Source organism: Acomys minous (assembly GCF_964271855.1).
Source record: "Acomys minous genome assembly, chromosome: 14".
In the NCBI taxonomy this organism is placed as follows: Eukaryota; Metazoa; Chordata; class Mammalia; order Rodentia; family Muridae; genus Acomys; species Acomys minous.
Window position 1 is genome coordinate 9,396,121 of NC_140496.1, and position 27,676 is coordinate 9,423,796.

The following is a 27,676-nucleotide window of genomic DNA, read 5'->3' on the forward strand; positions in this document are numbered from 1 at the left end:
GGCGTATTATAGGGGAATCTTGATCACCCTCTCCAGGACCACTAGGTGTGGGAGAAGGAAGGACCACAGGGGTCTCAACTGGCTGGGTTGTATACAGGGAGTTAGGGCAGGCCTCAAGGAAGGGGTTTGTGATGCTAAAAGGTCAAACTGTAACCAGCTTGTCGCAAATGAAGATGAGGAGACACTTGTGTCAAGCAATGAACCCCAAGAAATGAGACTTTCCCCAGGAATTTCAGGCTGTGGGAAGGAAAGGGATGCAGCCAGAGGGGAGCTTGTCTCCCAGGAAGAGATTTCACACAGTTCTAATGACTTACCAGAGCACCTTACAGGAAGAGCCTGCTGCCCAGACAGAGAAGGGTCAGTGTGGGCGGGGCCACACCTTGACAAGGACCGTGTAACCTTGACCCTCTATCTAAACTTTGATCTCTCTTCAGAGCCCTGAAGATGGACTTGAGGGGTTCACTCCATCCCTTTATCCCTCTTTACAGATCCATTTCTTCTGCTCTCCAGGTTTAACGTGTCTCCTTTAATTGTCTCACTTACGCCAGGTGACTGGACCTGACTTGGGGCACAGGTTATGGCCCCCAAGTTTGATAAACAGAATCTTTAAGCTGGATTTCTCTTCTGTGACAAGAGTTTCCACAGGCAGCAGGGGACAGAGTGTGTGAGGGAGAGAGAGAGAGGGACACCAGAGAGCTGGGGGGGGGCAGCAAAGGAGACAGGGAGAGAGGAGGCACTGAAGAGAGGGTGTGAAGAGAAATAAAGGAGAGAAAAACGGGAGCAGGAGGGCAAAGGAGAGAGGAAGACAAGGGGAAAGATAAAGACAGGATGGGGTGCGGGGGAGGGAGAAAAACTGAGAAAGGAGGAGAAAGAAGGAAGAAAGGGAAGGGCCAAGATACAGGCTCAATTTTTACCCAGGTCAACTTCCTTGTAAATTTATTGTTGTTCTTAAAAATATTTTATTGATTCTTTGAGAAGTTCACACATTGTATTTTGAACATTTTCAACCTCCTCCACTTCCCTCCATACGACCCCCATTCTGTACCCACCCAATTATTTGTCCTCACATTAAAAAAAAAAAAAAGACTGATTTATTTATTACACATACAGTGCTCTGCCTGCATGTACACCTGTAGGCCAGAAGAGGGCACCAGATCTCATTACAGATGGTTGTGAGCCACCATGTGGTTGCTGGGAATTGAACTCAGGACCTCTGGAAAAGCAGTCAGTGCTCTTAACCTCTGAGCCATCTCTCTTGCACCTGTCCTTACATTTTAAAATAAAAGGCCACCAAGTCCCAGTAGAGCTCTCTATGTACTCTTATATGTGTGGCCATCACTGGGACACATTAGACAAGCCAGGAGCCACGACCTTAAAGAGAACTCCTTTGATTGCTGGGATTTGGGTGCAAATGTATGAAAGTGCAGGTTCTGTTGGAGGCCAGGAGAGGGCGTGTCGTGTCCTGGAGTTGGGAGTTACTGGTGGCTGTGAGCCACTGGACATGGGTCCTGGGAACTGCATTTGGGCCCTATTCAAGAGCAGGATGCCCTCTTTCTGCGGAGCCATCTCCCCAAGCCCATTTCTTAAATATGAAAAACTAGCTAAATTATGCTGTGCTCCAGTGTTCTCATTATTCCTGAGGTCTGTGGCAGGAGAGACAGAGGTGAGGAATGTCCACATCAGCAGAAACTACATGGTTGAACCTCATGATATGTCTTCAAGTCCAGGTGAGGCGCAGAACTCTGGTCCTTACCCAACTTTCCTAAAGACCCCAATGTACTGAGAGCCCTCACTGCTCACGTGGGCCTTCTCACATGCCTACCTCTGTTCTTCGCACAAGTACCAGGGAAATTTCTGGACTATGGACCCCGACCTCTTTGTGTCCACTGGAGCCTATTTATGTAGGAGCCATCTTCCTCTGTCATCAACAGTTCATGCTGGTCCAGTGATGGAGGAGGGCAGAGAGGAAGGCATTTATAAGTGCCGAGGACTTACTAAGAAAAGGGCTGTGGTTTGGTGGTAATTAAGTGCTTGCCTAGCAGGAGGATATGAATTTGATCTCTAGAGTCATTTATGTTAAAAAAAAAAAAGCTAGGTGTGGCGGCATGCTCTTGTAATACAAGTGCTTGGGAATGGAGATAGGGCGATTCTTTTTTTAAAAAATTTATTCAGATTACATCTCAATTGTTATTCCATCACTTGTATCCTCCTGTTCCTCCCTCCCTCCCGCTTTCACCCTATTCCCCTTCCCTAGGTCTATGACCGAGGGGGACCTCCTCCCCCACTATATGGTCATAGGTTATCAAGTCTTATCTTGGTAGCCTGCTTATTCTTTCTTTGAGTGCCACCAGGCCTCCCCACCAAGGGGAGGTGGTCAAATATGGGGCACCAGAGTTCATGTCAGAGTCAGTGCCCACTCTCCACATGACTGTGGAGAGTGTCCAAGACAGGGGGATTCTTAGGGTTCACTAGTCAGCTAGCCTATCTTCCTTGGCAAGTTCTAGCTAGAGAGAGATGGAGAGAGAGAAATGGAGAGAGAGACAGAGAGAGACAGAGAGACCCTGTCTTCAAAAACAAGGTAGATGCTGCCTGAAAAAATGGTAGCTGTGGTCTTCCTACGCATTCGCACACACAAGACTTGTTGGGCCAAAGATTTTGCTTTGGAGCTTCTCTACAAAGACTTTCACACATGTCATAAAGAAACACATCAGTGCCCCCTTTTTACTATTGTAATATTTATAAAAGCAAAAACCAGGAGTCACTAACATGTCTATTGATAGGCGGTTGGTCAGTCTTCGAGGCATTCATAAACCAGAACACAAAAGGGGGCCATTAAAATGAATGAGGTAGTAAATTGTTTGACGTTATTGATCAAAGGGGAAATCTATTGTATAGGACGATGGAAACGCCTGCGGCTTACTTAGTGGAAATAAAGTGTGTTAAGTTAATGAAATCGGGATAGTGTCATTTGAGGGGCTTAACTGAAGGCAGCCATAGGATAGAGAGAATGGAGGTCACAGGACTTTTATGTCCCTGAGCTGCTGAAGCCCAGGAACAGGCTGCTGGGTTCACTGACTGGCGAGGAGAGGCCAAGCGGGCAGGCTAGGTTCCCAGCTGTCCTGGTTACAGCCCCTTTCCAAGTTCAGGATGCAAAGAGGGGACAACCTACCAGTAATTGCAGCTGGTGTTTTCGAGAGGTGCAGGGGCCTGCACATAGAGGAGGGGTGAATGGAGTTTGTGGGGGCTGGGTGACTGGGCAGGGGCTGATGGGTAGGAGTCAGGAACAGCTCAGCTTGACCATACGAAGGCATGACAGTATCTTGCTCAATGAACGCCACCAACCCCAGTGAAGGGAGGAGGAGTGATGGTTGGTGCCCAAATCCCTCTGGCTGAAAGGGACGCTGGGCCAGGAGACACAGACCCATGCTCCGATGATCTCATAACATTGAATGTCTTGAGGTCATTGGGCCTTAGTAAATCATCAAGGGTATGGGCTCGGTGCCTACAGTCCCAGCGCTTGATAAGCCAAGGCAGGAGGATTGGCAGGAATTCTAGGCTCCCCCCCCATACCCCCCGACAGAGGCTTTGCTACGCAGCACCTGACAGGCTAAGTCAAGTGTTTCATATCTTCACTGCCACCCAGTGAGATGAACATGAAGGGGTACATGAAGGGGAAGAGCCTGACAAAGGCAGGGACAGCAAACTGGTGTGAGCCAGACTTGTCATGAGGCAAGGCCTCATATCAGCCAAGGGAAGAGACACCTGGCAGTGCTCAATCAGTTCGTCACCCACAGCTAACCATCTGGTAAGTGAGTGGTCTGTTGACCTCTTGCTATATGGGCACATGTGTTACATATGTGTTATATGTGCATATCAAGTGTGTTTAGAATGGAAATCAACTGTGTTCTAATAAAAATAATGTTGAGGGGGATAGAGGTTATTCTACTTAAAGTGAATCTAAAATTGTCTAGTAATTTTTTTTTCTTCTTGAGACAGGATCTTATCAAGCCTAGGCGGGTCTCAAACTTCCAACGTGACTGAGGATGATCTTGAACTTTGGGTTCTCTTGTCTCCACCTCCTGGATGCTGGGATGACAGGTGCTCACCACTATGCTCAGTTTCCTGAGGTGCTGGGGACCAAATCCAGGGCTTTGTATGTGGTAGGTAAACACTCGCCCGCACCAGCCACACCCCCAGCCCTCTAAAATGTTTGAAAAAAAAAAACTAAGTGTGAGGAGCCACTGTACCTGATATTTCAGACTTATTGTTTCTATGGTAACCAAGATGGGGTGCTGTAGGTGGGGTTGGGGTAAGATGCAGATCAGTGGGATAGAATAGAGAACTCAGAAAGACCTGCACAGACACGAACAAATGGTATGCTTATTTAGAAGCGGTTTGATGGTAGGAGGCCAGCTTCTCTAAAACAGAGCCAGGGGAATCATTCACCCATTGACAAGCAAATGACCTCAGCCAACTCCTCATGCTCAGTACAAAGTTAATCCCCAGTGGATCACGTGAAGCACATACCCACAAGGCTTTAACATGCAGGGCAAAGAATTCTCTGACACCTAAAGCACAATCTATAAGGGAGAACTGATAGGCCAGGTGTCACCAGCCCAAACCGCTGTCCTGCAATGGTCTTGGTAAGAAATGAAAGAATGAGCCACATCGGAGGAAGCATTCCTAAGTCGCACTCCTGCGCAGCCCCAACATTCAGACCGCTACTGCGCCGGTTAGCTTTTCATGGTCAACTCTAACTAGCAGACCCTGGGAAGATGCAAAACGAGACACTGGCTAGTGGAGGGAAGATAGTCTGGCCTCTCTCTTGAACCTCAACGCTCTCTAAACAGGTAACTTGGCATTTGCTGCCTTTGGCAATTCATCACGGAGTGAATGTAAAACCCAGACACAAAGCCTACACAGGAATATCTGGAGGCGAGCCACTTGAGGTCTGGAAAGAAGCCAGTGTCTTTCAGGGAGTGAATGGTTAAGTAGACTCTGGTCTATCCATGCCATGAGATACTACTCAGCCATGAAAAGGAGTAAACCACTGGCATGTGCTAGTCCTCGGATAGTCACAAGGGGCTTTGTGCTTAGTGCAAAGATTAACTTCACAGAATTAGACACTGCATGCTTCTATTGAGGATCCACCATTAAAATGAGGGAAACCATAGTGGTTTCCAGGACAAGACCAGGGTGAGAAACGGTATAATTACTAAGGGATACCATGGTAGAGGTAGGCCCTTGTGTCTCAGACTCACAATCCTCCTGCCTCAGCTTCTTGAACAGTTGGGATTAGAGGTGTGATGCCACGCCCCGCTGACCAAGGGTACTTTAAACAACCCAAGCCACTCTACCCATTGAGATGAATGCAGGGCCCTCAAACTAAGGAAAGGCATGCATACAAGTGAGAGCCACATCCCAGCCAGTCTCAGGAACGTGGCCCAGGCATTGTCACTTAAGCACTCTCAATTTCCAGCTCCTCCTCTGTGAGTGGAGAGCCTAGCAGGACCCTGAGGAGATCCTGGGACTCAGATGTGAGCATCCACAAAGGCCTAATGGAGAAGGCAGCCATCCGTTACTGACACCCCATGACAAGAGTCAGGATGCTGAGGGTGAATGAAGCTGTGGACTCTTGCAGTCAGCAGCTGGAGAGTGACAGGGGTAGGACAGAACAGAACACCCATGGGCACCTGCCAGCCATCCTGGAATGGAAGAGAATCCAGTAGGAAAATTGAGGTTTTTGTCTCCGGTATTGGGGATGGAATGCCAGGTCTTGCACACACCAGGAAAATGCTCTACCACTGAACTACATCCATGGTCCCCAGTTGTCATGACCCCTCCAGTGGAGTCTGTGTGACAAATGATACTGCACAACATGAGGCGATGGCCCTCACCCAGGGAGAGCCTCCCGGGATGGGTCTGATGTTCCTGCTAGGAGTAACTGATTGCGGTCTTCTTGTTCTTTTGCCCTTGTTTTTACTTTCTTATCAGAAGTTTTCAAATGTAACTGTGTTGCTAGGAGACACCCTAACTTGGGAATGCAGTCAAGGACCATTCAGGTTCCGCTCCACTTATTAAAACAAGCATGGCTAAGAATCAATCACCAGTTAATAGTTTATATTATAATTTACAAATAGAGTGTTTAAGAAAGCTCCAGATAGTGATGAGAAGAGCTGAGAAAAAAACTGTCTTGACTCACAGATGTTTGGCATAATGAGGGAACATTGACCTTTGATAAAGAGGACACATGCATACTGATACCAATTTAATGACTTGTGAATGATTCAGGATTGATGGCAACATTATTACTCTGCATCCTGTATTTTGAATTGTATAAAAAAAAATGTAACCACAAAAAACACTCCCGGCTCCAAAAAATGTGTATAAAAACCTAGCTTGCTTCCCTACAAAATACACTCAGACTTAAACTCACCCCTGGGTTAGTCTGTCTGTCACTTCACCTATCTTTGTCTACTGACGCTTTGAGAACCCCTGTTCCCAAGGACCTATACCTGACTGAGACAGTCTGCAGCACCCGGTGAGGCTTTTGGATGGATGTTGTTGCCCTTGCAGTCAAATCAAGTCTGTAAACACTTCTTAGTTAAGGGCAGGGAGTCACGCACCCCTTTATGATGGAATGCTACTGGCTTGGTCACATGCAGACAGCCATAGTTGCTCCGAATTCATGAGCGCAGCTTCTTGTCATGTCAAGGAAACAGTTTCACCCTGGGCCTCCTGACCTACACCTTTAACATTCTTTCTGTCTCTTTTTCTCAATGTTCTGTGAACCTTGGTGTGTGTGTGTGTGTGTGTGTGTGTGTGTGTGTGAGAGAGAGAGAGAGAGAGAGAGAGAGAGAGAGAGAGAGAGAGAGACAGACAGACAGACAGACAGACAGACAGACAGACAGACAGACAGACACTCTCCACGCTTTTATCCATGCGTTCCCTCTGGAGTCTATCTTCTGAAACACTCTGGGTTCAAAATCCTGGCTTCGTTGCTTTTTAAGAAAGCCAGCCCATTGTGCTTTCAGGCATTTGCCAGTGGAATTTGCTTCCTTGCTGGAATCTCAAAGATTCCACAGCATTGTCATAAGGAAAGTTTGACTTAAGACTTTTCTCAGCTCAAGAGAGGACGGTAATTTTGAACTGCTTCTGGAGGCTCTAGGCTCCATGGTCTTGCTGGGGGTCACATGAACTGGTGTGGATGCTTAAATCCGCTCTGTCAGAAAGCATTCTGAGGCAGCAGCATTAGTCAGTGCAGACTGATAAACAGTGGTTTATGGCTGCAAGGAGTGGGCCTGGCTGTCTACACACACCTTTCCCCTCCTCCTTTCCTGGGCCATAGCTGCTTATTCTTGGAACCTGCCCTGTTGACACTGTCCACTTGCAGCTATGTCTCTCACAAAATGAAAGAACTCTATCATTTTTATCTTTCAGAAACCGGGAATTCATCTCCCCTCACCAGCATGTAAGAAGGAGAAAGACCAGCCGTGTTTGAAATGATGGGCTGGCCACAGAACACAAGCAAATGAAGTTAACACGATGTTTTTCCTCCAAGCAACAGAACCACCAAGAGGGGGAAAAAAATAAAGGCAAAAACAAAACCCAAGCCAGGCACTCAGAATTTTATTAAAGCCCCAGTGGACCCGAGATGCATTTAGAGACTCAGGGCAGATTTCCATGCCAACCTAGGCACTCAGGCGAGTGTTAACTGCCCAGTTACGACAGAATCTCATAAACAGAATTCTTCTGGGGGTGGCCTCCTGCCAGATAACCCGGGGGTTCCATTCTGCAAGTTCTCCAACTTCCACTCATTGATTTGTGCTTGTTGGATACTAAGCAACATCCTCTCATCTCTGTGAATTGTGCCAGCAGGCAGGTGAGAGAGGAAGTGGGATGCCGCACCATTTCAGCCCAACTGTTATAAAAGGGCAGAGTCCCATCTCTGAGATGCCGTGATCACTGGGCTTCATATGGGCACTGCACTTGCCAAGCGCTATTGGCCTTGGCATTGGAAGGCTTCACTGTATTTGATCTGTGGGAAAGCTCAGATCTCAGAGAGGTTGATCCTGTGCTGCAGCTCACACAGCCTGAAGATAACCATGCAGGGGTACAGCCACATAGGTCTTTGGAGGCAGGTCGAGTGGTCTCTTAAGCCCAAGGTGAACATGTTTATTGCTACCCTTGGGCAAAATCAGCACTTGAGAAATAGCGCTGTGTGAGGGGTTTATAGAAGATGAATGCGGGGCCTGGAGAGATGGCTCAGAGGTTAAGAGCACTGACTATTCTTCCAGAGGTCCTGAGTTCAATTCCCAGCAACCACATGGTGGCTCATAGCCATCTGTAATGTGATCTGATGCCCTCTTCTGGCCTGCAGTTGTACATGCAGGCAGAGTACTGTATACATAATAAATAAATAAAATAAATCTTAAAACCACATTTTAATTGTGATGCTTCCAGACCATCTTATGTGATTGAACAGACTCCAGGCTGTTGTCAACTCTCTCCTGTGTGGGCTCGGGCAATGTCGTGTCAGTCTTTGACATAGATGGCTGAGGAATGGTTCAATGGATGCATATGGCCCCCTGCCTTGTCCTCCAATAAGTAGCCTTGAAGGGATGGGGTTTAAATTGCATTGGGGACGCTGGCCCAAAGTGAATCAAGCGAAGACTCTACTTTCCAGTTATGTCCCCAGAGTGATAAATGAGGGAATGTAATTTTTTTTCTTCTAAGGCGAGAAGATGGGAATCCAACATGGATTTCAGACACACGAGAAAGGGCTTATGAATTTAGATGATAGCTCGGCAGAAATAAATTGTACATCTGCTCATTCATTTTAATAAAGTGGAGAGATGCCATGTTGCTGGGGCCCTCGGAGAACCCTGGGTTCTTAAAATTATGATCCTATAATGGTAGCATTAAAATTTGTAATGCAGCCAGCACTTCCTGAATTGGAGGGAAAATTCATTTATAAAGTAAAAGTTCAGACTTTAGAATGTAAATGGGAAGATGCAATTTTTCTTGGCTGGATAAGAATTAATCCTGGGAGAATTCGGCAACATCTTGACCATAAAATATATTTTTAAAAGTCTTCAGAGAGAGGTTTTCAGACAGCTCATGACAACTTTTCTGGGCCGTCTCTATTTAGGTAAATTGTGCAGGTCCAGGCCTGTAGTGAATTAGCTCAGCTATTTCTGCCTTGAACTTGGTACTTCTTGTACAGGGCAATTACAGATGGCTATTTCAATCTGAAATGAGTCTAGCCTGCTGCAAATACCAAAGTCATTTTTACTCAGCAGTAGAAACACCAGGACAAGAGCTTTTTATAGGGTGGCGATTACCAAGTTATCGTAAAAATTTATGCATTCAACAAACAGTATTCAGTTTTTTTTTATTATTACATGTGTTCTCTATGTTGATATTGGAGAAAATGTCACAATCCCAATTGCAGGTTCCCTGCTGACTTTAAACCTCAGAAGCATTGCTAGAAAGTTATTTTTAAAAAAATAGGTAAGTATTAAGCTTGCAGAAAGCATTTAGATAGAGCAACGAGTTCAATTTGAGTTTGCAAATCAGCTGCTCACATGCCTGGGTGGGAAGGGAAAGGCGGAGCGTCCATCTGCAGTACGGGCGGGAGGAGCCTGGAGACCCTGTTGGCTCCCACTCACGCTTGTCTCCTGGTAGAGGAGGGGCTTCAAATAAAACACAGACCTGGAGCAGACAGTGCTCTGGCCAGACTCCATAGATCTGAGGACAGATTATGCTCCCCAGGCATGACCCTGTCTCTCATACACGCATATACATATATACACACCTGCATACACACATACACAAATACACACACACCTACCCACAAATAAACACATTCATATATCTACAATGTAGGCACATACACAAACCAATATAGACATGTACATATACCTAGAGACACACACACACACATATATATACATACATAGTATACAATACACGAACACATGTATGCACACACATGCGTAGATACATATACATATGGAACTATAATATACAAACACATGTATACATTTACATATACACATGCACATATATACATGCTGATATATATGTATCAACATGTACCCAGATATGCATATATACATGTATACATATATACATATAGATACTTATATACATAAATACACTCATACCTCTAGATACCAATATAGGCATCTGCAATATTATATATACACATAGACATACATAAATAAGACTGTATATATAGTATGTATTTAGATATACACACCTACATATAGAAGAGTGACTCTCCAACTGTCCATCTGTGTGTGAATGGGTTGCCCTTTGAACAAGTGGCATCTACGGCTTTAGATGCGGAAGTCAATATGCTAATGTGGAAGATTTAGGCTGGTCCTGAGATCCGAGGTCTTTTTATTTACTTATTTATTTATTTACTCTTACTGTTTTGTTTTTTTTTAAAGACAGGTTTTCTTTGTATAGCTTTTACTGTCCTGGAACTCGATCTGTAGACCAGGCTGGCTTCGAACTAATAGAGATCTTCCTGCCTCTGTCTCCCAAGTGCTGCCACCACCACCTGGTCAAGAACAGAGGTCTTGAAGAAGAATACAGGGACCTAGCATTTTGGACAAGTTACACACACACACACACACACACACACACACACACACACACCCCTGAATAAATAATCAGAAGGTGGAAGAATGTAGGGCCTGTTTATAAGTAGTCACTGGACTACATGTCCTTGGGGACCACATGTTGTCCTGGCTCCTTCCTGTTAGGGCTCATCGCAGTTTTCTGTCGGCCACGATGTGAACTGCCTCCCTCCAGCTGACTGACGTCATGTGCTGTTTCTAAGGGTCTTCAGTGGCAAGAATGAGAAAGACAACCAGAGATCCTTCTCATAAAAATGCCATAAGCTTGTGAGCGGCCAGGTCAAGGACAAGAGTAAAATTCTGCAGGAGACTGGGAAGGGTGCTCAGTCCCTAACTGAACTGGGCTTTGCCCTGGAACAAGCGGAATGCATTGGAATCAGTCCGGGGCTGCTCTGTTTACTCTCACTTAGAAGAAAGAACTGAAGCGAGCAGGAGCTGGGCCGGGCTTTCGTTAGCTTTTTTTTCTTGCCTCATAGGATGCTCTGCCTGCCTCCGCTGGAAGGACTCCTTTATGTATTATTTATCAACATTGGATTTTCTTGTTTCGTGTTTCTTCCTTGGCTGATAAGAAAGATGATTTGGGGGCTCTGGCAGTTTATGCAATGAGTTTATTCACTTCTGAAAAGGATGTCCCTCCAGGCATGTTGGCCCTTAGCTCACCCCAGAAAGACTGAATTAAGAGTGCGGAGGACTTGCTGTGTTCCTGAAAGGACGCCATATTTACTTGTAGCAGCTTCCTGTGATATAGGAGATGGGTACAGGATCTCCTGTGTGCCCTGTGTGCCCATCACCTCACCATAAAACCAGTGGCTGGGACGAGATTCTTTCCAAAGCCCCATTTAACACAATTCTTTAACCTTTGATGGGCTCTGTCATTCCCTGTTCAGTATTTCTACTTTCTCCCTCATCCATCATTTATTAGGCACCTGTCACTTGCCACGCCAGGTGCTAGTTACTTATTACAGTGATCAAGTACTTAACAAGAAGCAAGTTAAGGGAGGACGGGGTTGTTCTGGCTCATGGTTTAAGTTGTGGGGAAGATACCCAGGCAGAAGCGAGCTCCTCACTTCACATCTCCACAGCACAGGAAGCAGACATCGGGGAATGTCAACACTCAGTAGGCTCCCCTGTTCCTTTCTCCACCTTTTATTTAGTTTGAGCATCCAGTCCACATTTAGGGAAGGGTCTTCACTCCCCAGTTAAACTTCTTTGGGAAAGCCCTTATAGAAAAGCCCAGAGGTCTGTCTCCTAGGTAACTCAGAAAACAATTGACAGCAAATATGAACCGTGACGTGGTCCAGTTTAGGGAGGGTGAAAGTAGCAAGCAATTGCATGGCACAAATAGAAGGGAATATTACATATTACTGTGGGATGTGTGCCTGTTAGATATGTATATATTGGGAGAGAATGAAATACACAATAAAACATGATACACACCTCAGACAAAGACATACATGCAACAATCTATGTATCACAGATCATTAACACTGTACTAGAGGTTGTAACATAGTCTGCAATTAGTATACATTGTGTGAACAATAAATTCATCTCTAGCTGGGTATAAAGGATTTCACCTATAGCCCTAGCACTTGAGAAACTGAGGCAAGAGGATTTCCATGAGATCAAAGCCAACCTAGGAAATTAAGTAAGACTCATACTATATCGCAAAAGAAAATCTCAAGTTAACCATTTCACAGTACCCCCGTGCTTAGTGCTAGAGAAAATCATAGAGAACAAGAAAAGTTCCATGGCCTTTAATAGCTACCAAAGTGCTCAAGTGGTATTAGGGCACAGTGGTGGTTAGTTTTAAATGTTAAGTTGATAAAAAGTGGAATTGCCTGGAAAGAGAGTCTCAATAGAGGACTGTTTAGGTCAGGTTGGCTTGTGTTAACTGGGGGGCGGATTTTCTTGATTGTAGAAGACAGAGCCCTTAGTGGGTAGCACTCTTCCCTAGGCAGAGGGTCCTAAACTGTGAAAGGGTAGAGCAATCTATGGTTGTGAACCTAGCCTTTAATGACTGAGCCATCTCTCAGTCACAGTCATAGGGGAGGGGAGTAAGGGGAAAATAGGAGGGGGGGAGGAATGGAAGGATACAAGGGAAGGGATAACCATTGAGATGTAATATGAATAAATTAATAAAAAAGAAAAAAAGAGTAGAACAATCAATCTGAGCACAAGTGAGCAAGCAAGCAAGCAAGCAAGCAAGCATGCATACATCTGTTTCTCTCTGCTCTTGGCTGTGGAAAGGAAGTGACTAAGTTCCTGCTTCGACTTCCTCATAGCAATGGACTACAACTTAGAACTGTCACCTGAAATAAACCCTTTCTCCCCTAAGTTGCTTTGTGTCAGGGTATTTTTACCATAACAATAGATATGAAACTAAGACAGGAGCCTATATAGTGGGGACATAATAAGAAGACAACATGACAATGCCAAGGTGGCAGCAGATCAAACTTGTGCTGGAACAGAGTGGGAAGAACATCAAACTTAGAGATTGACAACTTGGACAGTAAAGGTTAAGCTCAGGGGTTTTCCAGGCACAAAGGAAAGGAAAGGAGTTGGAGTAGAAGGGAACAGAAAGTACACACAGTGGCTTAAGGGTATGTTGATGACTGGCAGGGATAAAGACCAGTGGGGCATGTGAGCAGTGTTTGTAGCCTGTGCCCAAGACTCAATGATCTTATTTACAAAATGGTTCAGTCCAAGGCAGTTTATAAAGGCTTAGGCTCTGCTGTTTTTCTAGCACGCTCCATTCTCGTGGCTCTTTGCTCTTTATTCAGAACCCATTCTCACATTCTGCAAACTGCATTTTGGAAGTAGCCATGCTGCATTCTTAGAGTCACACAGTGGGCACTTTGGAAGGTGTGTGGCTGCTGCTTTTCATGTGAGGATGTCACCATTGAATAGAGGCAGATGCATGGAGTCTTCAGAGGGGCTCAGTGCTGAGATGCTGTCGGCTGGAGTGAAAAATGTCTTTGATAGCCGCTGAGTTGCTCCCCACTCTCTTAGCATCACCAGAGGGTGAGGGAGGCTCAAAATTTGCATAGGAGTTCACACAGGGACGATGGGGCTCAACACATCATGCATACAATTACAAAAGACTGATTAATGCAATCAATCACTTGGCCGTCTGGTCTACCTCCAGGAGCAACTAGAGGAAGCAGCCACAAGATAAGATTTTTTTTAAACACTTAAAAAAGTCTAGGCATTTTACATCACACATGAACACAGTCTAGAATCAGCATGGGCATTTCAACAGTTTATGCAATTACACTCGGCTGCCAGAGAACAGTTAGTGACAGAAGTGAAGTCACCCCCCTGCCCCCGCCTTCCTTAGTTGAAAGGGAGGTGTCTGGAAGGTGGCTTCTATTCACAGGCCATGGCATTTCCTTGGAGAGATGGTTTCCTTTACACCTTGTGGTCCAGAAATCCACCTCTGTGGGCTGATGTGATGCCTCATCCTTTACAGGTACTTGTGCCAAGCTTGATGACCTGGGTTCCGTCCCCAGGACCCACATGGTGGAAGGAGAGAACTGATTCTGATAGCTTGCCCTCTGACCTCCACACAGGTGCCATGACACATGAACTCTCTCCCAAATAGGTAAATTATAAAAGGTGGGAACAGCAGGAACCCAGCGCCTGGCCTGCCTGAAAGGTCTCTGAAATTTGGATACTAGATTCAGTGGAGGACCTCATGTTTCCCATGATCCTTGGTATGGGAGAAGAAAGCAGTATCTCAGTTTCTTTCTCCAAAAGTGAGCATGGAAAGAGAACATTAGCTGTTTTGCAAAGACACCACTCCTTAATTATGGGATGGCAAGTTGCGGATGCAGTTTGCAAGACGGCCCTCAAATGAAGGGTTTATGTTGGACTCAACATACCAAAAGCCAAGATACTCTGGGGAAACATTACTGTTTACAGAGTTGAATGTTGCTTATGCTTATGCACACTGCTTCATTCTCTTTAAATATCCCATCATTTTACACTTGCGATCACCCCATCACTCTGCGCAAAGCCTGAGAAGAAGAACTCAAAGGTGCAGGTTTGGTTTTGTTCAAAATCTCAGCTGAAGTGAGACGGTCAGTTAAATGGAGATCCAAGGCCTGACAGAAGTCTCACAAATTTCACTCCAATGGTGACAAAACACTTCATGGGAAGAGGGAGTCGGGAAGTGTTTGGAAAAACATTCAACAGTCTTCTGAGATTTATCTGGTTGTTAAAATGTCTTGGGCTCCACCCTCCAGGAAAGCCACTCACGCCTGATAATTTCCGTGGGTTCGATTTTCTCAGAACCATGGCTGCGAGGATGAATGTCCACTGAGTGAAGGGAACATGTAATTATGCGGCCAGTGTGTAGATACAGGTGCAGGGAGGTTTAAAGGGCCCTCCTAGGGGGAAATCACGCCGTACGAAAGCGGGAGAATCTCTGCGGCACAGTCAACGTAGGTGGCGTGGAATCCTGGAGGGGTGGATAAATACATCACCCCGGCCTTCTGCAGAAGGGAGGCACAAGGGGAGTTTGCTCCTCTTTCTTTTATTCCACCATTTCCCTTTTCTTTTCTCTGTTCTCCTTTTTCTCTTCTCCTCATTCCCTTCCCTTCCTCTTCTCCCATCCCTCCCTTCCCCTCCCTTCTTCTTCCCTTCCTCCCCTCCCCTCCCCTCTCCCTTCCTGATAACAGTCTCCTTTTAGCCCATACTCTCTATGTAGCTGAGGATGACCTTGAACTTCTGATCCTTCTGTCTCCAGTCCCCGAGCTGGGAATTGTAGAGGACCACACACCATGGGGATTCCGTTGATCTGCAATGTCCCGAATAACCAATCACTGGAGACTAACAGCAAATTAATTGCTGCCAGCGTTGAGGGGCAGGGGGAATGAGAGATGAGTGCTGACGGTGCTGGTTTCTTTGTGAGGTGACAAAAATGTTCTTAAATCAGACAGTACTTATGACCACATGATTTTGTGAATATATTAAAGTTCAATGAGCAGCAAGTACTTTAAACCATTGAACCATCTCTTTGGGCCTTTATAGCCTGGTTTAAGAAGTGGCTGGGGTTATGACTCAGTGGATAAAGTGCCTGGTACTTGAGGACCTGAGGAATCCCAGTGCTGGGGAAGCAGACACAGGGGGAGCCCTGGGGGCATGCGGTCTAGCCAGCCTAGACAGTCAGTGAGTTCCAGGTTCACTGAAAGACCCTGACACAAAAGCAAGTTGGATGGCATCTGAGGAGCCACACCTGACATTGAGCCCTGGCCTCACTGAGAAGAAATTAGAAGCTTCTGAAAACACTCCCTCCAGATAGGAGCCAGTGGCCAAGGGGTAAATGAGGGGCCAACATTAGTAGTCATGAGGGGATTCTGAGTGTAGCCACTGAGATGCACCATGGCACATAGGCCAGCAAGGCTAAATACACTTAGAGTAAACTTGGCACCAAATGGAGGGTACCAGCCTTCTACACACCAGCCCAGTGACAATGCAACATAAGGAGCTCTCCTTGGCTGGCCCGATGTAAACAACAACAACAACAACAACAACAACAACAAGCCACTTAGAAAACTGATGGCATCCACAAAGTGGGTTCAGCCACTGTAGTCAGAGGTAAACCCCAAACAGAACCACCTAGTGCCTTCATACAGGTACCAAAATCACAGCCCACCATGTTTGTCCCAGCAGTACCCTAACTGACGCCATATAGGAAACAACCCAAATGCTCACCCACGGCAGAGTCGGTGAGTACATTCGGATGCATTCACATGGTGACGAAGGCAGCTGGAGTATGGCTACAAAGGACATCTGTGGAACCTCACCAAAGTTACTCTCGGGAGCTCTGCTGTAAAATCACATTTCTATTTTTTTTTTTTTTTTGGTTTTCAAGATAGGGGTTCTTTGTGTAGCTCCGACTGTTCTGGAACTCACTCTGTAGACCAGGCTGGCCTCAAACTCACAGAGGTTCGCCTGCCTCTGCAGACCAAGTACTGAGATTAAAGGCATGTGCCACCACTGCCTGCTAAAACCCTGTCTTTCTATAAAGAGGAAAAAGCCAGTTTGTGGTGAAAGGGGACAGAGGTGAAATAGGTATATGGGGCAGGAAAAAGCTTCCAGGCTCCCATTCTACTAATGATGGGAGTTTATACCATCGGTCAAGATTAAATCTCCCAGGTTGTATGTAAGCATCTCTATACCCTATGACGGTTCTGTGTTTATTAGGAAGGTGATGTCTCTTGAGTAAGCTATACTGAGTGCAACCTATACATTTCAAAATGCCTCAGAAACAAAGGGAAGGGGTTAATTCAGGTGACTCATTTGGAGTGATGTCATGACTGACTTCTGTTTTCACACTACATACTGTGAAGTAGAAAGACAGTCTAGAAGCTTCGGTTTGCAAGGAACCCCGAGGAATGGCCCAACATGTGGAGGATAAGCGATGAGTGGGGGCCCAGCTCCTAACAGGACATTTCTACCGTCTCCTCTAAGGCTCAGGGAACACTGAAGAAGAGGAGGTAGAAAGAATGTACGGGCTAGAGAATGCGAGGTGGCCAGAGCTCGGAAATGCCATCTTCAAGTCATGACATAGCATATAAACACGGGAGTCATGGCAATTGCACTGGGCCTGTCGTCGGTCAGCCATGGACCATGGAGGGACTCACAGGGCCAAACCCCAGCAAGCTGAACTTCTGGACACTGGTGGATAGCTGGGGGTGGGGCGGCAGCCATTATCTTCATCTGTCTATCTCCTGGTAGGCTACCAGGCCCCAGGGGAGAGTGTGAAGGCCATAGCCACACAGATGGCCCTGCTTAAACTCAGTGGATCACAGAACAAAACAAAGTGAACGTGGGAGAGACTCTTTGAAGGGAGGTAGGGAAGGGATGACAGGGATGGAAGAGAGACAACAGGGGGTGGGTGCGAGAGTACCCAGGATTCATTGTAAGCATGTGTGAAATTATTTCATACATTAGAATAAGTTCATACAAAGGGTAAATTCAACAAAAGTTATAAAAAGGAAATTCAGATAAAGATATGTGGACTGCGTGTGAGTATTCACAGCAGCCTATTTATAGTACTCCAACAACTGAAAAATTCCCAAATGCCTATGAATAAATGAATGGCTAAACAAAATGTGATCTATCCACACAGTGGAGCATTATTTAGTCATCAAAAAGGATGAAGCATAGATTGACCCTACAAGATGCATGAACCCTGCTAAGCAATGAGGCCAAATCACAAAGAATACTGCAGGATTCTCTTGATAGGCAACGCCCTGAATATCTGATCCTTGGAGACCAAAACCAGACTATTTGCTGCCAGGGTCGAGGGTCGGAGGAATAGGGAATTGAGGGCTGATGATGCAGGTTCCTTTGTGGGATAACAAAAATGTTCTTAAATCAGAGAGTAGTTATGGCCACATGATTTTGTGAATATGTTAAAATCCAATGAATCGCATACTATCAAAGGGTGTGCTCTATGGCACGTGAATAATGTCTCAATAAACTTGCTACTAATAAAACCTTAATAGATTAGGGATCAAAAGTGATAAATTTAGAAATGAAATAAACCCACGTCTTCCTGCCTCAGGCAGTTCTGTAGGAGAAAAGCAGATACTCCACACCAGACATGAATGAGCTCCTTCATTGTTTGCTACATTCGGTAAAGAAGGGAGACACATAATAAACCCATTAGAAAGAGATTTACATGCTTGCCGACTCGAGCCATCACATTTACATCAATAAAGACAACACGGCACTCGTATTGGGCCACAAAACAGGGCCACGGATGACAGCTCGGGTGACACGTGGCATCAGTGTAAAGATTAGCCGTGGTACAGGACCGCTGGAAAACGAACAACTCCTGTGTACATGACAGGCGCTTGATAGAGATTTTCTCCAATGTGACAATAATTTTTAACATTTACACAAGTTTTCCAATAGGGAAATGTGTTCTGAAGGCAGAGCAGGCTCCTGGCTGTCAATCATATGAAACAAAATTTAAAGAATACACTCTGCTAGAGGGAAAAACGATATCTTTTGTCTTCGTCTTTCCGTAGAAAATGATGCTACCTATGCTACCTATCTATGGTGTGATGGAGCCCTGGACGCTCTGAGAAAAGGAATTACGAGGTATCACTAGGCAGCTGATTAAGAAGTTGAAAAAGCTAAAGGCTCCAGCAAAGTAAGACTCCTGAGCTACCGGGGAATCAGAGGCTGCATTCCAGGCTGCCTCTGACTGGTGTGAGCATCTGTCCAGATCTCTGGGTCTTTTGGACAGCTTCAGCCCCGGGGCCATTTGTCTTTACTCCTCTGTGAAAACTGGAGCTTTCCTCTAGCCTTGCTCACTCTTTATTATTTATTTATTTGAGATAGAGGACTGGAGTGAGGTTGTATGGCCTTATTATCACACATGTTGCAATGCTACAGTTCAGGTACAAAACATGTACTTGGGAAGAGCTCAAGTTGCACAAGATGGATCCAGTCAATGGTCCAGCAGGGGTGGGGGAGGGGTTCATGAGACCCAGCCACTAGGCTAGGGGCTTTGACAGTTGGTAGCTGCTAGAGGAGGCAGAGTCAGTTTTCTTTTAAGGGTGTGGCCCCTGGTAATAGGTCACACACTGGTAGAGGGCTTCACATCCTTAAGTACATAGGTAGCATAAACTGGACGCAGTGGGTTATTAAAAAATGTGTATGTGCCTGGGACGCAAAGTTGGGGTGAGGTGGGGGGTAGACCTAGGAGGAGTAACAAAGTTTGGGGTGGGTGAATATGATCCAAATGCAATGCATGAAATTAGTAAGTAATTAATAGATATTATATTAAAATTGCAAAATTTAAATTCCTAAGCTTAAATGACCATTTATCAACTTAAGGCATCCTTTAAATGTGAAATGGATTCACTACATGAAGAAAATAATGGATACCTGGTTTGAAAACTCTGTTAATTATTTGCAAAGGCAGTTTTTTAAAAAACAACAAGAAATGGATTGACTCTCCCATCCCCAATACCTGAGATTGACAGGAAAATGTAAGTTAGCCAGCTGGAGTTAGTTAGATGTCTACTAAGTACCAGGCATAAATCAGAAGTCTTCCCTTGGAAGCTGTGGTGGTTTGGATGAGACTGGCACCCATAAGTGCGTATGTTTGAAACCTTGGTCCTGTTAGTGGTTTGAAACCTTGGTCCTGTTAGTGGAACTATTTGGGAAGGATTAGGAGGCATGGCCTCGTTGGAGGAGATGAGGCACTGGGGACAGGCTTTGAGGTTTCAGAAGCTCATGCTATTCTGTCAGCTCTCTTTGCTTCATGATAAGGATGTGAGATCTCAGCTACTGTTCCAGAACCATGTCTGTCTGCCTGCTGCCGTACTGCCCACCATGATGGTCATGCACTAACTCTTGAGAACTGTGAGCCTCAAGTTAAATGATTTTTTTTTCTATACATGCCTTGGCCAGGGTGCTTTGTCATGGCAATAGAAAAGTAACTAAGACAGAAGCTGATATGATAATGCCTCTGTTACTGCCTGAGGACCATCTGCTTGAAAATTTTATGTGAGTTAAATATCTTTATTGAACAGAGTCATTTCTAACCTTGTTATACGTGACTGGTCACAGCTCCTTTATTGCACAGTTCTTTCTCTGAAGCAGAGAAAATGGCACCCTACCTGGGATGAGATGGAACGCTACATAATGAAAATGCGGAAAACACACATTCCCAACAACCACACACGTCTGTGACGCTGCTGTGGAACATGCTCACGTGTGGAGAAGTTCTTATCGGAAGACAACATTGACAGCACACTACATGGTCCCAACCTGAAACAACGGGCATTCTCCTCCTGAGCAGACAAGCCTCGATTTCATGTCTACAGCCCAATCATCCTCCCTTCACAGGGCGCCAGGAAGACTGTTTGCCATGCGTTTGGCTCCCAAGTAGCCACATGAAAGCTGGGTGGGCATGATGGCAGCTGGTAATTGTAGTGCTCAGGAGACAGAGATGAGGTGTGTTCAGAGCAAGCTGACTAGCTAGATTAGCCAAGCTGGGGACCTCCAGTTCAAGTGAGACACCCTGCCTCAGTATATAAGGTAGAGGGAGCTATTGAGGAAGGCATGTGATGTCAACTTCTGGTTTTCATATGCATGTGCACAATCCTGCATGTATTTGTACATACAAACTTACACTTCACATATGTGAACATCTACACACACACACACACACACACACACACACACACACACACACACACACCCCTTCATTCACGATACAGACACCAAAAAACATGGAATGGCCCTTTGGATAAGAATGGCTCACGTTTAGCACTTCATTGCCACCAGAGCAACATGGTCCCCAGTACCTGTTCTCCATAACTACCTTCATCCTGTCATCCTCTCTATCACCAGCATCCTAACATCTCACAAACAGCACATGTTGTACTTGCCCTTCGCCAGCTTAAGAGGAAGGGTATCAAACACGTGTCTTTGGCTCTGACCCAAAGAAGCCCTGACCTTAGCATGGATCCACCCCATGCATAGTGACTTCTTTGTCAGGTGCCAAGTCAACAAGAATGAGACCTTACGTACTCAACCCCTGTCTGCATACCTCCCTACTGGTATAAATGGGGAACAACACATGGCTGTACCGGCTATAAACGATGGTCCTCTACACACAATAACTCAGGTGCTTTTTTTCAATGTCCATTGGACACTTTGTGATTACCAAGAAAATCCACTCTACCTCGTTGCTGCTGTTCAGACTGTCCTCTCCATCTTTACACACTGTTATAGGAAAATTGCAACAGGACTAGAGTAACACAGAGGTGTGGAAATGGTACTTTGGAATTAAAAGTTATTTTCTTATGGACTTTAACAAGACCAAATGCCTTTGGTCTCCCAGTGCTCAGGCATTTTAGACATACATCAGCCACAAAGGCTGTATAAAACTGTCCTGAGGCTTACCTCTTTCTTGGTAAATTTTGGAGAGTGATCATTTTTGTCATCAATCACGATGGTTGCTGTGGCTGTGCCTGTCAATCCAACATCCAGTCCTGCCATATCTTGAGCTTCGATGATCAGTTCATACTTGGGATTTTCCAGAGTCTATAAAGCAAGAAAATACCAGAGAAGACAGAGTTTAGCTTTGAGGCGCTGTTTTGGAAAAATTGGTGAGTATGTTGCCTATGCCTTCTGGGCAGGCGTCACTAACTGGCCGTGTTCATGCCTACACCTGCCATTTCAAGGTAACTAAGGAAGCTGATCTGGACAAAGGCTAACTCCATTCCTAGATCAAGACAAAGATGGTAGCTTTAAGAACCCTGGTGTGCGTATACTTTACATACGTCAATATAGTTGATCCTTCTAGCAAGCACATATCACTACTCCCATGGTACAGGTGGGAACGAATGAGGTTTAGCATTTCTTATGTGGTACTTCCTTGGGTGTTGTTCTTTTGCCATCCCAGAACACTGAATATGGACAATGTCTTTTAATGTAAACACGAACTGATTAAATTTACCATAAGTGAGACTGTTACGGCAGGATCTTTCTGGCCATATAGTTCTTGACTGCTGGACAGATCTCAAAGGTCATGTTTGAAAGAAATGAAAACTGATGGTTCTAAAGCTGTAGGACCTCCATGACACAGGGGAGCTGTGGGATGACTAAGAGGAGTCCTGGAGAGGATCCAACATTGGTGGTGTCACAAAAGCCAGAGATCTTGAGCCAGACCAACGAATCATTGCATGTGAGGCTGTGTGTAAATTGCCCTTATGGGCGTTGGCCACTCGGCACCCATTCTCTGGTAGACCCGCTGCCACACTCCCTTTGGAGACTCATCAACCACCTATCTCTGTCCATGGGGTGAAGGATTGGTTCACCTTTCCTTGTTTCTATAAGGGAAATTTCTAGAATTATCCTTGATCAGAGGCACCAGTAGGACCACCCACTCACCCCAGGGGTTTGATGGCCAGGCCAACCCTGTCTGTATTGGGAAAGTAACTTTATCCCTGTTGTGACAACTTGGTAGCACAAGCTGGATGTGCAAAGTGAGCTATCTCATGCCACAGCAGGGCTGGGACAGGAGCCTCAGGGATGAAGCCAAGCAGAACGGCTCTGCGGATATTGTACATTGGATAAAAGGATGGTTTCCCAGACCCAGCCTGGCCTAAGGATTCCTCAGCAGACAAAGACATTCATTTTCCTAATTTGCTTTAACCATTTTGCACTGGTTTCTTATTCACTCACTGGGAGAGTCCAAATGAGGTCATCTTCAATGACAAAAATAAATGGTGTTTATAATTGCATGCACATCCCTGACAGTGTGACGGCTTCCAAAACTGGGGTTTGTACCAATTAGTAACTATGAGTACCAAAAGGAGCAAGGAGCAAGACAACAGTGGGGGACCTCCTAATTTTTTTTTCCAGAATTATGGACCACATGGCGAGTGCTAGTCCCCTGGGGCTGCTGGGTAATGGCATCTGCTGTGCAGGTGCTGAATTGATGTCAGGTACGATGGGAAACCCTCAGGCTATCATATATGGGTTTCCATCATCAACCACATGGGTGGGCCTGTTTTTCTTTAATGCTGGCAATCTTCAAAATCCTCCTTGGATATCTCTACAAGTTCCAGTCATGAAGTTGAACATTCCAGGTCCAATTTGTTACATGTCATCATTACTTTTGCAGTAAAACATTGTACTCATGTTGTGTGTGCCTTGGTATGCATCAATACATGTGTGCACACACAAATGTGCATGCATTTAAGTGTAGTATGCATGAAGAGGTCAGCTCAATGGTGTTCTTTTTTTTTTTTTTTGAGGCGCATCTCTTGTTAACCTGGGGCTTGCCAAGTTGGCCAAGTTTTCTGGCTGTTCAGTGAGCCCCAGGTATCCTCTTGTCTCTGCCTCTTAAGCACTGAGATTACTAGTGCCTGCCACCACGTCTTTTAAAGCATGTGTTGTAGGGAACTGAACTCAGGTCTTTGTGCTTGCAAGGTAAGCTTTGTTGAACCATCTCCCCAGTCCTGCATACAGTTTCAAAAGCACTCAAAGATGGAATTAAAAAGTCAGGTTGATTTTTTTCCCCAGTGTGGAAGAGAACATGAAAAAAAATTAATGACGTGTACCACCAGTACTCCTGAACATTATTTTAGGATTTGTGTCAAACATAAACATCTGAGCAGTGTGTAGTATCTTCTGCAGTCAGGTCTCTTCATAATGCTGGAAGTTTAAGCAACAAAGCAATGACATCTTTGTTCAGGAAGCTGTGTCTGCATTTGGGCTCAGTTGCAGCTTTTGTTTGTCTTTGGATGGTAGACCCCAAGACGTGGATTTGCTGGGTTAAAGGGTATGACTATTTCGTGTGTGTGTGTGTGTGTGTGTGTGTGTGTGTGTGTGTGTGTGTGTGCATGTGTGTATATGTATGTGCTCACATGTGTGTATATATGTCTGTGCACATGTGTGTGTGGGCCAAAGGTTGATTTTGATGGCTCCCCACTTTATTTATTGAATTAGGGTCTTTCCCTGAACTTGGAACACATCAACTTGTCAAGTCTATTTATCTACCTTGCTCCAGCAATCCTGTTTCTGCCCCTGGAGACTCTTTCCCTATCTCACGCCTGCTTTTTAGGCAGAAGCTCTCTGCTGCTCATGCCAGTTCTGTCAGGACTATGAGAGTGTGACCATAGGCTGATGAATCATCTCTCAAGAACTGCGCTGATATTGCCCAGGGAGCCAGCTAAGGCCCATGATGGCTGCCTGAGCACTTGACTCAAGTTACGCTACTTGGGATCTCATGTTCAATTTGGAATATGCTTCTCTTGGAATACACACAGGGAAACACAGGGAAACAAGTTTCTGTTGAACTTGGAGGGGGTAGGACCAAGTCTGGACAGGTCATGTCCATCCTGATCTGACCAGGGAAAGTCAACCTGACCAGGAAGAGAACACAGAGTCAGAGGTGGAGAGAGAGAGAGAGAGAGAGAGAGAGAGAGAGAGAGAGAGAGAGAGAGAGAGAGAGAGAGAGAGAGAGAGAGAGAGAGAGCTCTTTTCTTTCTTAACGGTCTTCTTTTTCTGTTACATAACACATCCTGGATGCATCTTCCCTTTTCTCTGCTCCTCTCAGTTCCCTCCTACTTACTCCCCTCTCACCCAAATCCACCACCTCTGTTTCCCTTCAGAAAGGGCAGGCCTCACAGTGATATCAACTGAACATGGCAATAAGACTAGGCAAAGACCTTCATTGCCAAGGCTGGATGAGGTGAGGAGGAATGGGGTCCCAAGAGCAGGCAAAAGAGTCTGAGACACCCCTCTCCCCACTGACAGGAGTCCCACAAACACCCCAAGCTAGACAACCATGCTGTGTATGCCGAGGACCTAGTGTAGAGCCGTGCAGGCTTTGTAATTGCTGCTTCAGAGACTGAGCTCTTTCGGTGCCATCTGTGCCTTTGGCAGTCATCCTTGAAGCCAATTTACCTTTCACACCCTGTGGGTCCTGTAAATGAGTGGATTTTTCTTTTCCTCAAGATGCTTGATTCAGAGGTTTTGTGAGGACCAACCAGGTAATTTTGACTAATATTACATCTAATGATGTGATCAATCATCCGGGTATTACAAGAAAGTACAAGGGCTGTCATAATGTACAATATCACAATAGGCTCTTTATAACAGTACTCGAATCACTTCGTAAATATATTTAAAATATTTTCCCTGAAGATGATATTATTATTATTATTATTATTATTATTATTATTATTATTATTATTATTATTATTATTATTATTTACAAAGATGTTATTCTACTCTTTCACTTCCTTGGTATATGTCCATGTAATTGGTAGTTAATAAACACACCATGCTGTGATGCTGGGTTCTGGAGCCTGGAAGAAAAGGGAAAACAGGATTTCTACTACCGTGTGTATGTGTGTGTGTGTGTGCGCGCGTGCTTGTAGATGCCGGAGGTCAACCTTAAGCATTGTCCCTCAGGTACCATCTACCCTGTTTTTGTTTTTGTTTTTTTTAACATTTTAATTGTATTTCTAACTATATGTCTGTGCGGGGATATGTGCATCTGAATGCAGGTTCCCTTGGATGCCAGATGATGGCGTTGGATCTCCACGAGCTGGAGCTTCCGGTGGTGGTTGTGAGCTGTCATGTGGGAACCAAATACAGGTCCTCTAGAAGAGTAGCAAATGTTCCTAACTACTGAGTCATCTCTCCTGCCTTCATCTTGATTTTTGAGACAGGGTCTCTCACTGGAAGCTGAGGTTCACTGGCCCGTCATCCCCAGGGATCCACCTGTTTCCTCCTTAGCACTGGGATTACTGGTGTGCACCACCTGCCTGGCTGCGTATGTTAGTCCTGGGGATGGAACTCAAGTCCTCAGTCTTGGAGAAAACTTAGCTGACTGAACCATCATCTAAGCCTAAGATTGCCCCCTTTTTAAAGAGCTCAAGGGTCAAGGTTGAGGCAGCTGTATTCACACACACAGGGCAGCAGAACACCATCACAATGGAGGGGAGATGAGTGTCAATCTGTAGGAAAGTGCAGAGGAAGGAAGGGCATGCCAGTCTAACTCTTGTTGTTTAAGTAAGTGTATGAATAATTTTTTAAAAAATGAACCAGTCAATTTTCATCTCCTGAAGTAAATAAAAGTTTATGGCTGTAATGGGAAATGGATTGATTAGTGGGGTAGGAAATCAATCAGAGTATGAAGTAGACCAATTGTAGAGCTTGGATGGGCTGCTCCAAAAGTCTCAATTTTCTGGCAAACTTAAAGCTGACACTAAGTTTTCATTGCTGAAGTCATGGTCGATCATTGTAAGAAAGTAAAATTAAGGTACTCATTATGAAAGGGGAAACTGAGGACCCTCTTCCTCTCCCCCACTCATCCACCCCCCCAAATTCAGTTAAAGTAGGCAGTGGTGTGGTGAGATACCCTTCTGTCCCCATATACACACACACACACCCCTATGCATATGCACACGTATGCATGCACACACATACATGCTCAGTTTTTGGCATCTCTGTGCTTAGACAGAGAAGCCTGTGAGCTCTGCTGCAGAAGGCCTTCATAACTCATCCACCTGGCTTCTGTCAGCAAGGCAATTGCTTCTATGTTTTCACTGTGGAAAGCAACTTTAAGACAGAATGTTCTCACAGGGTTTGAGATTTTTCTGCAGCAAACAAAATTGCTGGGCTGGGAGGTGGCCCAGTGGACAAAATAATCTGCTGCACAAATGTGAGGACCGGAGTTTGAATCCTCAGGCCCCACTTAGAAGCCAGGTGCACATGGCAGCTCCGACGTCAGAGAGACCCCACTTCACCTGAAAAGCCTCGGGAGATGGAAGAGATCACTTGACATCAACTTGGGACTCCCACATGCATGTAGGCATTCATGCACACACACATGCAAACATGCACAGGCATGTGCACAAATAATAGAACACAAGTACTTTCACACTGAGAACACAATAGGTAAGCAAAGATAAAAGCAGCCATTGGTGAACCCCAGGGATGCCATTCCAATGTAAACATGAGACAAAATGCCACATGATTCTCTGCTCCTGGAAGCTTCGCTTCCTCTCACCTCTTTCCCACTTGGGATGAATGTTGTACTAAGAGCCATTCCCTGACACCCTAGCTCCTTGTGGTAACTCTTGAAATGCACATGCCAGTGTGTATCCCTGACTGTCACTCTGCATTTGTTACACAGGCAGACATATGGCTTTAGCGGATCATGGAGCCATGATGATCTTCTTTGGGAAACACCATCACAGCTGGAAAGACACAAGCCCCAGGGTTTGCTGCTCCTAACCCCCAGCTCCTCTTTCTTTGACTGTGTAACACACCCTGTCTTTATTCAAGATGTTCTTTCGGGAGCAGAAGGAGCCAGAATCACTCTTGCCTGCTAGCGACCAAAGGCGCCTGTGGTGAAGGTGACGCTATGGACCCACCTCCTATTTCCTCAGATCTGGAGAACAGAACCTAGACTGCCCTTTTGGGCCTTTAGATCAGATGAACACATATGACTGATTCTCATCATTGGGCTGAAA

General features: G+C 45.4%; 1 protein-coding gene across 1 annotated transcript in view; it reads right to left on the minus strand.

The window, feature by feature from the left end:
- CDH13 (cadherin 13) overlaps positions 1-27,676 on the minus strand; it is a 984,669-nt gene that overhangs the window by 96,411 nt on the left and 860,582 nt on the right. The window contains exon 8 of the mRNA XM_084755241.1: positions 21,585-21,725. Coding sequence (XP_084611367.1) covers positions 21,585-21,725 — 141 coding nt within the window. The remainder of the gene's footprint in view (positions 1-21,584; positions 21,726-27,676) is intronic.